At 41.6% G+C, this 16,729-nt stretch overlaps 1 protein-coding gene across 5 annotated transcripts in view; it reads right to left on the bottom strand.

Annotated features, from left to right (window-relative positions):
• The window catches only part of LOC101111069 (SLAM family member 7-like), a 40,220-nt gene that overhangs the window by 20,299 nt on the left and 3,192 nt on the right, over positions 1–16,729 (bottom strand). For 4 of the 5 annotated variants that reach the window (XM_060403099.1, XM_060403101.1, XM_042255943.2 and 1 more), the window contains exon 1: positions 1,420–1,516. In XM_060403099.1, the coding sequence (XP_060259082.1) occupies positions 1,420–1,492 (73 nt within the window). In that variant the 5' untranslated portion in view covers positions 1,493–1,516. Of the gene's footprint in view, positions 1–1,419; positions 1,519–4,939; positions 7,369–16,729 lie in introns of those variants that run through there. The other variant, XR_009597553.1, reaches the window with a different exon arrangement.

The following is a 16,729-nucleotide window of genomic DNA, read 5'->3' as shown; positions in this document are numbered from 1 at the left end:
CAGATGAGGGTTAAACAACAGCCCAGCCAGACTCCCCACTTGCTGGGGGAAAAACAAAAAGAAAAACAGGAACCAGGGAGAGAGGAAGCTTTGCCCCCAGACTACAGAGAGGATCCACTCAGAAGGGAATAGTGAGCCCACCTGTGAGGATGATGGAAGAAGACTTTGAAAGAGAAGGAAGGGGGCAAGAGCTGTGATCTACCAAAGGTCTAATCCTGAAGGAGAAAAAGTCAGGGAGAGTGTAGTTAAAAACAAGATAGTGTAAAAGTTTACTTAAATAATGTAAAATTAAAAGTAGCAAATCAAGGTAAAGCTGTGTCTGTTTCTCCCTGTCTCTATGTAATCTGCCAACCCGAAAGATTATGGACAAAACCCTAAAAAACAGAACAGATTTTCAGCTTAAAAAAATTGAAAAGTAGAGAAGGTGTACATTTTACTGCTGACATAGAGATTTCTTGTTAGAAAGGGGGTAATGTTTTGCAAAGCTCATTCTTAATTCAAGACATCTCTTTATAAATGGTCTCTAATTCATCAATTTTCATATAACTCCTACAAGTTCATTTAGCTGCTGGGATACTAAAACAAAAAACAGCTTTCCAACTTTCTCCAGATTTCATAATTTAGTGGGCATTTCCTCATTAGTTTATATTTAATATAAATGTATATTCCATATACATAATCATATAATCTTCCAGGAAGTCATGTATGTAATTAGGGTTTTGTCCAGTCCCCGGTTCATTTTTCACTTGATTCCCCATAGTTTCTACATCCCTTTCTCTTCTCTTTTCCCCTTAGTTCACCCACTTCAAGAGCCCACATTACTAGTCTATTGTTCCTTCCATAGTTTCGCCATATTCTTACTACAGGTGGATATACAGAAACCCTTAATCTTAAGAAGCTGCTGTTCCTTTTACAAAAGCAGAATTTCATTTCATTGTATTTAACATCCTTCATCTTTCTCAAGAAATCAAGACTACAGTTGCTTTCTCCATCTCAGACAGAGTTCTAGTCAACTTCCTCCTCCACAGGACAGCTGCACAGACTGTCAGGTACCCTCTGAGTTGTACCCCAGCCCGTCCAAGTCAAGGAGCCAGCTTCTTAGTCTCTCTCCTTCTCCGCAGGCAGCTCTCGGTTCTCCAGACTTCCCATTACTGCTGCAGAGACAGCCTTACCTCCCTCAGATGTTTCCCTTAAAATAGTGAAGGCTGCCTGAGCTTGGGTATCCTAGACTCGCCACAACCAGAAGGTCATTTTGCTCTTCTGTTCACCCCAGAACTCTAAACCAAATGCACTACATTTGCTAAATAATTACAAAGCTGTTATTTCTTTTTGCTCACCAAGGACATTAGGCACAGAAAAGGCACCCTGCCTCCCTGCTCCACCCAGAGACCCTCCCTCCCAGGAGCCTGGGCCACTCACTGAGGAGGAGGTTGATGAATCCCAGGAACCTGGAGGCCCAGCAGAGGTGGAGGTCTTCCGGGCAGTGCCCCATCTCAGTCTGCCTGACACCATGTGCATCTAGAAGGAACAGAAAGAGAGGAGAGAGTGTCATTCAAAGGGCACTTATGCTAATCTCCACCCCTAGGGCGGGGCTAGCATGTTAGTTCTGGTTTGCAGTCCACCAGTCTGTTCTAAGCCACTCAGAGGTTTCCTAATATTATTCCCAGCACCCACAGTAGGACATCAATAAACAATTGCAGAGTAAAATACTGCACTGTCCACTATGTTGGAGATGCCCATCCTGTGGTCATACCAGACTGTTAATCTCACCCTCACCATACTAGCACTCCTTGGAATCCCCGTACATGTTCCCTGTGGGAACAGCTCAGCCCAGATAGCCACGCTCATCCAAAGCAGCCTGTGGCCAAAGCACAGAACTCAAGCTATTTCAGCCAGGATAGGCCACAAGTCTGCTGCTTTTGGTGTTGTCTCCTATCTTCACACTATTTGGTGAGTTTGATTTTCTATAAGCTTCAACTGTCATTTGCCTAAGTAAGAAATTATGAGCAGAAGAACAAAGTTCTTTGAATGTCATTTCCTGCATCACCAATGCAAATGTCGGCATTTATCTATTGCTTGCACCATAATTGCTTTCCCTGCCTTATGGCTTTCACTAGTGGTAGGCATGTTCCCTACACACAGGGCAAAGCCAGACCCCACAGGATCTGATGGGCTCTTGCCTGAATACCACCCACCACTTCCCTTAAGACTCTGCCAGCCCTGTACCTGCTATCACAGAGGGGCAGGGAGAGATGCCTAGACTCCCCTCCTAGGCACAGACTCAGCTGCCTCAGACTCACTACTACCTACTGAGGCTCAGGCTCTGGCATCTTCTCTTGAGACTAAATACCCCACACCAGAGAACTGTCAGGTTCCACACCCCACAGGAGCAGCCCCATCTATCTAACTCCTGGTCTATAATGGGGAATGCCAAGTTATTCATTTGAAATAAAAGTCTGAGGACAGATGCCAAACAGGGACCCAAGACAGCCGTTCCTGTGAACAGGGTCTGTCCCCAACAATAAGTTGGCTTGCTGGGCACAGACCACACAATGGTTATGATAGGGGGCTTTTTCTCCCTCATTCTGAAACTTCCTACCAAATTAAAACACGTTTTTATGGGAAGATTGCTGTGGCCCCCAACCTTTTCATGAAAAGCATAAAGGGAAGAAGTAACTTCACAGTGGATGAGCCTGGGGAACACTCCCTTCAGCTAGGTGATGAAGGTCAGCATCCTCTGTGGTATGTCATGTGGTAACATATACCCTTGATATGATACAGTGAAAATAGCACTTGCTTCAGTGGTCCTCCACCCAAAACCAAAAACTCTAGTCTAATCATGAGAGAAACATTCAGTTCAGTTCAGTCGCTCAGTCGTGTCTGACTCTTTGCAACCCCATGAACTGCAACACGCCAGGCCTCCCTGTCCATCACCAAATCCCAGAGTCTGCCCAGACTCATGTCCATTGAGTTGGTGATGCCATCCAAACATCTCATCCTCTGTCGTCCCCTTCTCTTCCTGCCCTCAATCTTTCCCAGCATCAAGATCTTTTCAAATGAGTCAGCTCTTTGCATCAGGTGGCCAAAGTATTGGAGTTTCAGCTTCAACATCAGTCCTTCCAATGAACACCCAGGACTGATCTCCTTTAGGTTGGATCTCCTTGCAGTCCAAGGGACTCTCAAGAGTCGTCTCCGACACCACAGTTCAAAAGCATCAATTCTTCGGTGCCCAGCTTTCTTTACAGCCCAACTCTCACATCCATACGTGACTACTGGAAAAACCATAGTCTTGATTAGATGGACCTTTGTTGACAAAATAATGTCCCTGCTTTTTAATATGCTATTTAGGTTGGTCATAACTTTCCTTCCAAGGAGTAAGCGGCTTTTAATTTCATGGCTGCAGTCACCATTTGCAGTGATCTTGGAGCCCCCAAAAATAAAGTCAGCCATCATTTCCACTATTTCCCCATCTATTTGCCATGAAGTGACAGGACCAGATGCCATGATCTTAGTTTTGTGAATGCTGAGCTTTAAGCCAATTTTTTCACTCTCCTCTTTCCCTTTCATCAAGAGGCTCTTTAGTTCTTCTTCACTCTCCACCATAAGGGTGGTGTCATCTGCATATCAGAGGTTATTGATATTTCTCCCAGCAATCTTGATTCCAGCTTGTGCTTCTTCCAGCACAGCGTTTCTCATGATGTACTCTGCATATAAGTTAAATAAGCAGGGTGACAGCATGCAGCCTTGACATACTCCTTTTCCTATTTAGAACCAGTCTGTTGTTCCATGCCCAGTTCTAACTGTTGCTTCCTGACCTGCATACAGATTTCTCGAGAGGCAGGTCAGGTGGTCTGATATTCCCATCTCCTTCAGAATTTTCCACAGTTTATTGTGATCCACATAGTCAAAGGCTTTGGCTTAGCCAATAAAGCAGAAATAGATGTTTTTCTGGAACTCCTTTGCTTTTTTGATGATCAGGCAGATGTTGGCAATTCAATCTCTGGTTCCTCTGCCTTTTCTAAATTCAGCTTGAACATCTGGAAGTTCACTGTTCATGTATTGCTAAAGCCTGGCTTGGAGAATTTTGAGCATTACTTTACTAGCGTGTGAGATGAGTACAATTGTGCGGTAGTTTGAGCATTCTTTGGCATTGCCTTTCTTTGGAATTGGAATGAAAACTGACCTTTTCTAGTCCTGTGACCACTGCTGAGTTTTCCAAATTTGCTACATATTGAGTGCAGCACTTTCCCAGCATCATCTTTCAGATTTGAAATAGCTCAACTGGAATTCCACCACCTCCACTAGCTTTGTTCATAGTGATGCTTCCTAAGGCCCACTTGACTTCACATTCCAGGATGTCTGGCTCTAGGTGAGGGTGAGTGACCACACCATTGTGATTATTTGGATCATAATGATATTTTTTTTTTTACAGTTCTTCTGTGTATTCTCGCCACCTCTTCTTAATATCTTCTGCTTCTGTTAGGCCTATACCATTTCTGTCCATAATTGAGCCTGTCATTGCATGAAATATTCCCCTGGTATCTCTAATTTTCTTGAAGAGATCTCTAGTATTACCCATTCTATTTTTTTCCTCTATTTCTTTGCACTGATCGCTGAGAAAGGCTTTCTTATCTCTCCTTGCTATTCTTTGGAACTCTGCCTTCAAATGGGTATATTTTCCTCCTTTGCTTTTTGCTTCTTTTCACAGCTATGAAACATTAGACAAATTAGAAATATTAGACAAATCCTAATTGAGGAAATTGTTACCAAATACCCTACAGACTCTCCTTAAAACTGTCATGAGAAAAAGGAACAGCTAACAAACTGTCAGAGCCCAGAGGAGACCAAGGACACATGATGACTAAATGCAAGATGAGATCCTGGACACTGGGTAAAAATTGAAGGACAACTGAACAAAGTACAAACTTTCAATACTTACCAACATTTCCATATTATAACACTGATATGTCATGAAGGCTCCTCTTTCCTTGAACTTTTCCAGGCAAGAATACTAGAGTGGGTTGCCATTTCCTATTCCATAGGATCTTCTCAGCCTAATCATTGAACTGACATCTTTTGTGTCTTCTACACTAGCAGGCAGATCCTTTACCACTAAGCCACTTGGGAAGTCCTAACATATTGTTATCACTCTATTAATTGCAACAAATATTAGGAGTATAAGATGTTGATAATGTTGCAGGAAATGAGACCCATCCAGGGCCCAAGAGTGGGATCTTGTCTAACACTCAGGCATGAATTGTTCAAGGAGACACATGTGCTGACAATGCAAGAGATTTTATTGCTAAGGTGCACTTAGGTAGAGAGCAGCAGGGTAAGGGAACCCAGGAGAACTGCTCTGCCACATGGCTCGTCATCTTGGATTTCATGATGATGTGAGTTTCTGGCCCTTCATTCTGACTCTGGGTCCTTCCTGGTGGCACACTCATCACTCAGTCAAAATGGATTCCAATGAGGAGGATTCTGGGAGGTTGGTAGGACATATGGATTGGTGTCTTCTCTCTTCTTTTGACCTTTCTCGAATTCTTCTGGTTGGTGGTGGCTTGTTAGTTCCAGGCTCCTTACCAGGAGCTCCTGTCATAAAGTAACTCACACAAATGGTTACTGTGATGCCTGATCAGGGTTTCAGTCAGTGTTTCCTTTTACAATAATAGGGGAGACTGTATGTGGAGTATATGGCAACTCTCTGTACCATCTTGTCATTTTTTCTGTAAATCTAATATAGTTTTAAAAACTTTTTTTCTTTTGTTAAAGTACTACTTGTCTTGAGCTCATATCCCTTCTGGTTACAACTGCCCATGAGAGATATTCAGGCATGTCCCTCGCCCTTTCCACAAAGGCCAGTGAGATCTATGTGTGACTCTCTCCCCTGATATACACAGAATCACTTGTTTCCAGATAAACCCTGTTCCCACTGCTGACCGCACAAAAGCAGAATTGAAAACTATTTGGGTTCTGTCCCCAAGCCTGGCTCATAGATGCTCACACAACATTTATCAAGTAAATGTTTACTAAGGCCCTCCTGGATGCCTGTCATGTGCTAGATACTCATAATGTACAGTAAACACAACTTCTCTGTTCCTTGTCTGGACAGAGGCCACACCACAGTGGGCAACAGATGCTAAACAAGGAAATGCCTTATGTAGCTATCATGGCAGTTACAGAGAAGGGAAAGTACAGGGTGCTTGGAGGGGAGGAGGGCACTTAGGGCCAGGGAGGCCCCTCTGAGGAAGGGTGACTATGCCGAAGCCTATAGATTCTGGTGGCCATGAGCTCCATATGGGCAGTCCCAGTGGGCTGAGCCCCATCTTCACCTTACTGACTTACTGCAGTTCCTTTTTTCAAGAAACCTTCTTTACCTGGATTGCTGGACACCAGAGTCTCCTGACTTTCACTGGCCACTCCTTCTCAGCCTCCTCTTCCTGACTATGACCTTCTGAAGCCCAGACCTTGATCCCTGGACCACCTGCCTGTCTACACAAGCCTATTTCTGAATTCCAGACCCGTGTGTAAAGTTGCCTACTTGAGAGTCCCATGTGACGTTCCCATTGCATCTCAAACTCAAATTTCATGCCTGAACCTCAAGCCTGCTTCTTCCCTGGTGGTCCCTGTCTCAGGACATGGTGCCTCATTTTCCATGGTGCTCAGGCCAAAATCCTTATTCCTCTTTTGCTCAGACTCATCTCTGACCCATCAGTAAATCCTGCTACCCCTATATAATATTTCACGGATCCACCCCCTTCTCACCACGTCCACCATTTTCACTTTTAGCTGGAATTGCTGGTGCCTTGCAACACATGCCCAGGCCCCAAACTTGCTGCACTGCACACACAACCAGAGTGGCCCTTTAAACTATTGTCATGTCTTGTTCCTCTCAAAACACTCTCCTGTTAGCCCTCCTACTTAGAAATTCAAACCTTGATCTTATCCTTCCAGGCCCATGCCATCTTTTCTCCTGGCCACCTTTACCACCTCATCTCTTCAGGTTCCAGACATCACTCCTCTCCAGCCTAACAAGCCATGTGTCTATACTTCCAGTGCTTCACACAGGCTCCCAGCTCAGGGCACAGGCACACGCATATTCTCATCCCATAATGTCCTTCCACCTACAAAAGTAACTGTCACTCACAGTCACTCAGGTCTGTCAAAATACTGCTTTCCCAAAGAGGTCTTCCTTATAGAGTTCTTGTTCTTCTTTATGGAGTTCTACTTGTTCTGTCTTCATACACTTGTCACCACTTGACCTTGCATATCTATTTCATCATTTGTTGATTTCCATTATTCCCCTTATGATGTGAGTTCTTGAGAGCTGGGAATTTATCCATCTTATTCTCTTCTGTATCCCTAGCACTGAGAAAAATAGTAAACATCTTGTAATTATTCTTTGGAGGTGGGATAGCCTAGTGATTAAAAGTGTGGACTCTGGAGCCAGATGATTTGGCTCAAAATCACAAAAGTTTAAAAAACATATAGAGAAACAGTCACTCTGGAACTTTGCTGGGAGTGACACAAGTGGTAGAACCCATGGGGACAAAATTTGGCAACACCCCAAAAGTCAAAGTGATGTACTCAATACCAGCAAATCTGGTATTGAATATTCCCTGAATATTCATTGGAAGGACTGACGCTGAAGCTGAAACTCCAATTTTTGGCCACCTGATGCAAACACCAACTCATTGGAAAAAACCTTGATGCTGGGGAAGACTGAGGCCACAGGACTAGAAAAGATCAGATTTCTTTCCAATCCAAAAGAAGGGCAATGCCAAAGAATGGTCAAACTACCCTACAATTTTTCTCATTTCACATGCTAGCAAGGTATTGTTCAAAATCCTTCAAGCTAGGCTTCAACAATACATGAACTGAGAACTTTCAGATGTACAAGTTGCATTTAGAAAAGGCAGAGGAACCAGAGATCAAATTGTCAACATCCATTGGATCATAGAAAAAACAAGGGAATTCCAAAAATGTTCTGCTTCATTGACCATGCTAAAGCCTTTCCTTGTGTGGATCATAACAAACTGTAGAAAATTCTTAAAGAGATGGGAATACCAGACCACCTTACCTGCCTTCTGAGAAACCTGTATGCAGGTTAAGAAGAAAGAGTTATACATCTATGTCTCTTTTGCTGTCTCGCATACAGAGTTATCATTACTATCTTTCTAAATTCCATATATATGTACTAGTATACTGTATTGGTGTTTTTCTTTCTGGCTTACTTCCCTCTGTATAATAGGCTCCAGTTTCATCCACCTCATTAGAACTGACTCAAATGTATTCTTTTTAATGGCTGAGTAATACTCCATTGGAAAGGGGGTTCAGGATGGGGAACACATGTACACCTGTGGCAGATTCATGTTGATGTATGGCAAAACCAATGCAATATTGTAAAGTAATTAGCCTCCAATTAAAATAAATAAATTTAAATTTTAAAAAATCTGAAACTTCCAAAAAAAAAGAAAGAATTAGAAACAGACATGGAACAACTGACTGGTTCAAAATTGGGACAGGAGTACATTAAGGCAGTATTTTACCACCCTCCTTATTTAACGTATTTTCAGGATACATCATGCAAAATGCTGAGCTGGATGAATCACAAGCTGGAATCAAGATTGCCATAAGAAATAGCAACAAACTCAGATATGCAGATGAGACCACCCTAATGGTGGAAATTTAAGAGGAATTAACATTACTTTGCCAACTAAGGTCTGTATAGTCAAGGCTATGGTTTTTCCTATGGTCATGTATGGATGTGAGAGTTGGACTGTGAAGAAGGCTGAGTGCTGAAGATTTGATGCTTTTGAACTGTGGTGTCGGAGAAGACTCTTGAGAGTCCCTTGGACTGCAAGGAGATCCAACCAGTCCATTCTGAAGGAGATCAGCCCTGGGATTTCTTTGGAAGGAATGATGCTAAAGGTGAAACTCCAGTACTTTGGCCACCTCATGCGAAGAGTTGACTCATTGGAAAAGACTTTGATGCTGGGAAGGATTGGGGGCAGGAGGAAAAGGGGACGACAGAAGATGAGATGGCTGGATGGCATCACTGACTCAATGGACGTGAATCTGAATGAACTCTGGGAGTTGGTGATGGATAGGGAGGCCTGGTGTGCTGTGATTCATGGGGTCTCAAAGATTCAGACACGACTGAGTGACTCAACTGAACTGAACTGAACTGAAACAGCCTCTTGATGAAGGTGGAGGAGGAAAGTGAAAAACCTGGCTTGAGATTCAGCACTCAAAAAACTAAGATCATGGCATACAGTCCCATCACTTCATGGCATACAGATGGGGAAAAAGTGGAAACTGGCAAGTCTTATTTTCTTGGGCTTCAAATTCAGTGCAGACTGACTGCAGCCATATAATTAAAAGATGCTTGCTCCTTGAAGAAAAGCTACAACAAACCTAAGCAGTGTATTAAAAAGCAGAGACATCACTTTGCTGACAAAAATCCGTAAAGTCAAAGCTATGGCTTTTCCAGTAGTCATGTATGGATGTGAGTGTTGGCCCATTAAAAGGTTGAATTCCAAAGAAATAATGCTTTCAAAGTGTGGTGCTGGTGAAGACTCAAGAGTCTGTTGGACAGCAAAGAGATCAAACCAGTCAATTAGAGGAAATCGACCCTGAATATTCATTGGAAGGACTAATGCTGAAGCTGAAACTCCAGTTCTTTGGCCACCTGACGCAAACACTGACTCATTGGAAAAGACCTTGATGCTGGGAAAGATTGAGGGCAAGAAGAGAATGGGGTGGCAGAGAATAAGACGGTTGGATGGCATCACCAAACTAATGGACATAAATTTGAGTAAACTCCAGGAGATAGTGAAGGTCAGGAAAGCCTGGCCTGCTACAGTCATGGGGTTGCATAGAGTCAGACATGACTTAGTGACTGAGCAAAAACAACAACAGAGTCAAAATCCTGCTTCCTCTGCTCTGCATTTCCTATCTATAAAACTTTGTCCCATATTGATGGCTGAATTATTTCTGAGAACAAATGATAGAAACTGATCTAAAGATTTGTAAGTTGTTATTGTTTAGTTGCTAAGTGATGTCTGACTCTTTTGAGACCCCATTGACTATAGCTTTCCATGCTCTTCTGTCCCTGGGATTTCCCAGACAAGAAGAATACTGAAGTAGGTTGCCATTTCATTCTCCAGGTGATCTTCCTGATCCAGGGATTTGAACCTGTGTCTCCTTGTAGGTGGATTCTTTACTGCTGCTTCACCAGGGAAATCCAAAGTTTTCTCAGTGCTGCTGCTGCTGCTAAGTCTCTTCGGTAGTGTCCAACTCTGTGCGATCCCAGAGATGGCAGCCCACCAGGCTCCCCCGTTCCTGGGATTCTCCAGGCAAGAACACTGGAGTGGGTTGCCATTTCCTTCTCCAATGCATGAAAGTGAAAGTGAAGTCATTCAGTCGTGTCCAACTCTTAGTGACCGAAGGACTGCAGCCTACCAGGCTCCTCCGTCCATGGGATTTTCCAGGCAAGAGTACTGGAGTGGGGTGCCATTGCTGTCTCTGAGTTTTCTGAGTAGGGACAGCTTAATTGTTCCATGGAATGTTCCCATGGTGGGATACTGTACTTCTATATAAATATCAGGAAACACTATAGATACTAGTTGAAAAGATTTCTAGAATAATGTTCCATTAAAAAAAGCAGACTGCCAGCATATATGTATATTTATAAAATCTTCTATTACTGACCCTTCTTAGCCCTTGACAATGCCTCTCTATTTACAAAAATGAGTTTGTAAATAGTTTTATTTACCTAATACCAGTCTCTGACCACAGCCTTGACCACATTTTAGAGAAACATCAGCACAGTGCTCTTAGTGCCTCACTACTAATATTGAAGGTCATTGCCACTAGCTTGGTGGTCACTCAGAACCTACTGATAGACTTCGCTACCACTGCCCTCACACAGCTAGTCCAACAGGCTCATGCTTCACTTTCCTAGATCCCTACCACCACCACTCACTGCCTTCTTCCATGTAGTGTGAGATGTCACATCACAATCATGGCTTCAGTTAAAATGTTTCACTTGTCAGAAGAGCATTTGTTGGTTGTTTGGAGCCACTGCTGAGCCTCAGGCACCTTTGTTAAGTTGTAGACACGTGTGTCTGATTCTCCATCTGTCTCTTGTTATTTTTGGTTCTCATCAATTTTCAGAGGAACAGATCCTCTAGTTCTTTATTGAGGTCCAGACTGCTTCTATCATCATCCTTCCTGACTCAATCCTCAGCAGCAGCAAAGTCCCCAGTCGAGTTCCAGGCTCTGGCAAATGGTCTTTGTCAGTCCAAGTAAACAATGCCCATGCTAACTTTTGCATCTTGGCTACACTGCACTCCCTTTATTGAAAAACCTTCCTCTTTCCCTCCCAATCCATCAAATATATACCCTACCAAGACTGAATCATGAAGAAATAAAAATTCTGAATATACCAATAATGAGTTATGAAATTGGATCAGTATCCAAACTACTTCCAAAAACAAAAGTCCAGGACCAGAAGGTTTCACTGGTAAATTCTACCAAATATTTGAAGAACTAACACCCTCATTTGCTTATACTACCAAAAAATAGAAGAGAAGGGAATACTTCTAAAACTCATTTTATGAGGCCAACATTATCATGATACAAAAACTAGTTATGGACACCACAAGAAAAAAGTTATGGACCAATATCGCTGATAAACAAAGATGTGAAACTCCTCAACAGAATAAATACTACCATGCTATACTCAGCAATACAAGAAAAGGATCACATATCATGATCAGGTGACATTTATTCCAGGAATGCAAGAATGTTTCAGTATCCACAAATCAATCAGTGTGATATAGCACGTGAATAAAATACAGGATAAAAATTGTATGGTCACTTCAACAAATACATGAAAAGTGGCAAAATTCAATATTTATTTATGAAAATATCTCAACAGGATGGGTATAGAGGAAAAGTACCTCAATGTATTGATAATAAAAGTCATAGATACCAAGCCCACAGCTAACATCACACTCAATAGTGAAAAGCTAAAGGCTTGCAATTAGGCAATGAACATAAAGAAAAGGCAACCAGATCAGAAAATAAGAAGTAAAACAGTCATTACTTAAAGATGACATGATGTTATATATAGAAGGCCCTAAAGATTTCACCAAAAAGAAATAGAACTAATAAACAAATTTATTAAAGTTATCAGATAGTAAATTGATATACAAAAATCTGTTGTGTTTCTGTATATATCAGAAAGAGAAATTAAGAAAGAAATCCCATTTACTATTGCATCAAAAGAATAAAATACCTACGAATAAGTTCAACTAAGGAATGGAAACTATAGATACTGGTGACTATAAGATATTGGTGAAATAAACTGAAAACACAAATAAACTTAAAAGTATTCCACTTTTATTGATTGGAAGAAATAATATTGCTAAATTGTTCATACTATTCAAAGAATAGCAAGAAGAGATAACAAAGCCTTCCTCAGTGATCAATGCAAAGAAATAGAGGAAAACAACAGAATGGGAAAGACTAGAGATCTCTTCAAGAGATCTTATGAAGGAGATCAGCCCTGGGATTTCTTTGGAAGGAAAGATGCTAAAGCTGAAACTCCAGTACTTTGGCCACCTCATGTGAAGAGTTGACACATTGGAAAAGACTTTGATGCTGGAAGGGATTGGGGGCAGGAGGAGAAGGGGATGACAGAGGATGAGATGGCTGGATGGCATCACTGACTCGATGGATGTGAGTCTGAGTGAACTCCAGGAGATGGTGATGAATAGGGAGGCCTGGTGTGCTGCGATTCATGGGGTTGCAAAGAGTTGGACACAACTGAGCGACTGAACTGAACTGATTCAAAGCAACCTACTGATTCAATGCAATCTTTATCAACCTTCCAATAGCTTTTTTCAGAAACAGATTAAACAATCCTCAAAATGTATGGAATCACAAAAGACTTCAAATAACCAAAGCAACTTTGAGAAAGAAGAAAAAGGCTGGGACCATCATGCCCTCTGGTTTCAAATAATATTACAAAGTTATAGTGGTCAAAACAGTATGCTATCATAGTAGAAACAAATGCATAAGTCAACAGAACAAAATAAAGAGCACAGAAATAACACATATATGGTCAACTATTTTATGACAAGGGGTCAATGGGGAAAGAACAGTCTCTTCAATAAATGATATTGGGAAAACTGGATAGACACATGCAAAGTAATGAAATTGCCTGAGTAATATTTCATCCTTTTTATCCATTTATCTGTTAATGAACATTTAGGTAGCTTCCATGTCCTGGCTATTGTGAACAGTGCTGCAATGAACATTGGGGTATCACTCAGCCATTATAAAGGATGAAATAATGGCATTTGCAGCAACATGGATAGACCTATCGTCATACTGAGTGAAGTAAGTCAGACAGAGAAGGACAAATATATGATATTGCTTATATGTGGAATCTAAAAAATGATGCAAATGGATTTACTTTCAAATAGAAACAGATTCATAGACTTAGAGAATGAACTTATGATTACCAGGGGCGAATGGAAGACGGGGTAGTTAAAGAGTTTGGAATTAACCTGCAAACACTAAAAAGGGATAACCAATATGGACCTGTTGTAGCACAGGGAACTCTGCTCAAAGTTACATGGCAGATGGATGGGAGGAGAGTTTGGAGGAGAATGGTTACATGTATATATGGCAGATTCTCTTTGCTGTCCACCTGAAATTATCACAATATTGTTAATTGTCTATACTCCAATACAAAATAAAGATTTTTTAAAACTAATAAAACTTCTATTAACTTTTTTCAATTTAATCAACATTTATTGGACACGTACTGGATGTTTGAGAGTTACAAATTTGAATGAGAAATGGTCTCTCTCTAAAGCAGATTATTGTTTTATAAAGATGCAGGTTTAGCTTTTTCTTTATTTTTATCTTTAAACATCTTATTTTATATTGAAGTATAGTGTTCTTGCCTGGAGAATCCCAGGGACGGGGGAGCCTAGTGGGCTGCCGTCTATGGGGTCGCACAGAATCAGACACGACTGAAGCAACTTAGCAGCAGCAGCAGCATAGCCAAATAACGACATTGTGATAGTTATAGGTGAACAGAAAAGGGACTCAGCCATAACTATGCCTGTAACCATTCTCCCTCAAACTCCCCTACCATCCAGCTGCTAATAGACTTATTTTCTAGAAGCATTTTACATTTATATAACAGAAAAGTTATGAAGATAATAAAGTCCTCATACCCCATACACATCATTTCCCTTATCATTAATATCTTACATTCATTTAGTAATCCATTATAGGCAATATGCAATGATGTGTTGTTGTTTTTCAGTCACTAAGTTGTGTCTGACTGTATGTGACCCCACGGACTTGAAGCACACCAGGCTTCCCTATCCTTCACTATCTTCCAGAGTTTGCTCAAATTCATGTCTGTTGAGTCAGTAATCACTCACCAAGAGCCAGACATCTTGGAATGTGAAGTCAAGTGGGCCTCAGGAAGTATCACTACAAACAAAGCTAGTGGAGGTGATGGCATTTCAGTTGAGCTATTTCAAATCCTGAAAGATGATGCTATCAAAGTGCTACACTCAATATGCCAGCAAATTTGGAACACTCAGCAGTGGCCACAGGACTGGAAAAGGTCAGTTTTCATTCCAATTCCAAAGAAAGGCAATGCTAAAGAATGCTCAAACTACCACACAACTGCACTCATCTCACATGTTAGTAAAGTAATGCTCAAAATTCTCCAAACCAGGCTTCAGCAATACATGAACCATGAACTTCCAGATGTTCAAGCTGGTTTTAGAAAAGGCAGAGGGACCAGAGATCAAATTGCCAACATCTGCTGGATCATGGAAAAAGCAAGAGAGTTCCAGAAAAACATTTATTTCTGCTTTATTGACTATGCCAAAGCCTTTGACTGTGTGGATCACAATAAACTGTGGAAAATTCTGAAAGAGATGGGAATACCAGACCACCTGACCTGCCTCTTGACAAATCTGTATACAGGTCAGGAAGCAACAGTTAGAACTGGACATGGAACAACTGGTTCCTTTTCCTATTTAGACTGGTTCTAATTAGGAAAAGGAGTATGTCAAGGCTGCATATTGTCACCCTGTTTATTTAACTTATATGCAGAGTACATCATGAGAAACGCTGGGCTGGAAGAAGCACAAGCTGGAATCAAGTTTGCCAGAAGAAATATCAATAACATCAGATATGCAGATGACACCACCCTTATGGCAGAAAGTGAAGAAGAACTAAAAGCCTCTTGATGAAAGTGAAAGAGGAGAGTGAAAAAATTGGCTTAAAGCTCAACATTCAGGAAACTGAGATCATGGCATCGGGTCCCATCACTTCATGGCACATAGATGGGGAAACAGTGGAAACAGTGGCTGACTTTATTTTGGGGGGCTCCAAAATCACTGCAGATGATGACTGCAGCCATGAAATTAAAAGATGCTTTCTCTTGGGAAGGAAAGTTATGACCAACCTAGACAGCATATTAAAAAGCAGAGACATTACTTTGTCCACAAAGGTCTGTCTAGTCAAGGCTATGGTTTTTCCAGTAGTCATGTATGGATGTGAGTTGGACTCTAAAGAAAGCTGAGCGCTGAAGAACTGATGCTTTTGAACTGCGGTGTTGGAGAAGATTCTTGAGAGTCCCTTGGACTGCAAGGAGATCCAACCAGTCCATCCTAAAGGAGATCAGTCCTGGGTGTTCAGTGGAAGGACTCTTGTTGAAGCTGAAACTCCAATACTTTAGCCACCTGATGAGAAGAGTGACTCGTTGGAAAAGATCCTGATGCTGGGAAAGATTGGGTGCAGGAGAAGGGGACTACAGAGGATAAGATGGTTGGATGGCATCACTGACTTGATGGACATGGGTTTGGTGCACTCTGGGAGTTGGTGATGGACAGAGAGGCCTGGCATGCTGCAGTTCATGGGGTCACAGAGTCGGACACAACTCAGTGACTGAACTGAGTCGGTAATGCTACCACAGTTTGAAAGTACATTTTGAAACAAAAGCATCAGTTCTTCAACACTCAGCCTTCTTTATGGTCCAACTCTCACATCCATACATAACTACTTGAAAAACCACAGCTTTAACTATATGGACCTTTGTCGACAAAGTGATATCTCTGCTTTGTTTGTTTGTTTAATTAGTTAATTTATTTTAATTGGAAGCTAATTATTCACCATACTGAGGTGTCTTTTGCCAAACATTGACATGAATCAGCCATGGGTGTACATGTGTCCCATGGTCCCAGAACCCCCTCCCTCCTCCCTCCTCATCCCATTCCTCTGAGCTGTCCCAGTGCACTGGCTTTGAGTGCCCTGTTTCCTGCATCAAACTTGGACTGGTGATCTGTTTCACCTGTGGCAATATACATGTTTCAATGCTATTCTCTCAAATCATCCCAACCTCACCTCCTCCCACAGAGTCCAAAATCTGCTCTTTTCATCTGCATCTCTTTTACTGCCTCATACGTAGGGTTGTCATTACCATCTTTGTAAATTCCATATATGTGTGTTAATATACTGTATTGGTGTTTTTCTTTCTGACTTATTTCACTCTGTATAATAGGCTCCAGTTTCATCCACGTCATTAGAATTGACTCAAATGTGTTCTTTTTAATAGCTTAGTAGTATTCCATTCTGTATATGTACCACAACTTTCTTATCCATTTGTCTGCTGATAGACATCTAG

Source organism: Ovis aries, chromosome 1 (genome assembly GCF_016772045.2).
Source record: "Ovis aries strain OAR_USU_Benz2616 breed Rambouillet chromosome 1, ARS-UI_Ramb_v3.0, whole genome shotgun sequence".
NCBI lineage: Eukaryota > Metazoa > Chordata > Mammalia > Artiodactyla > Bovidae > Ovis > Ovis aries.
This window is presented reverse-complemented; position numbering and strand designations above follow the sequence as displayed.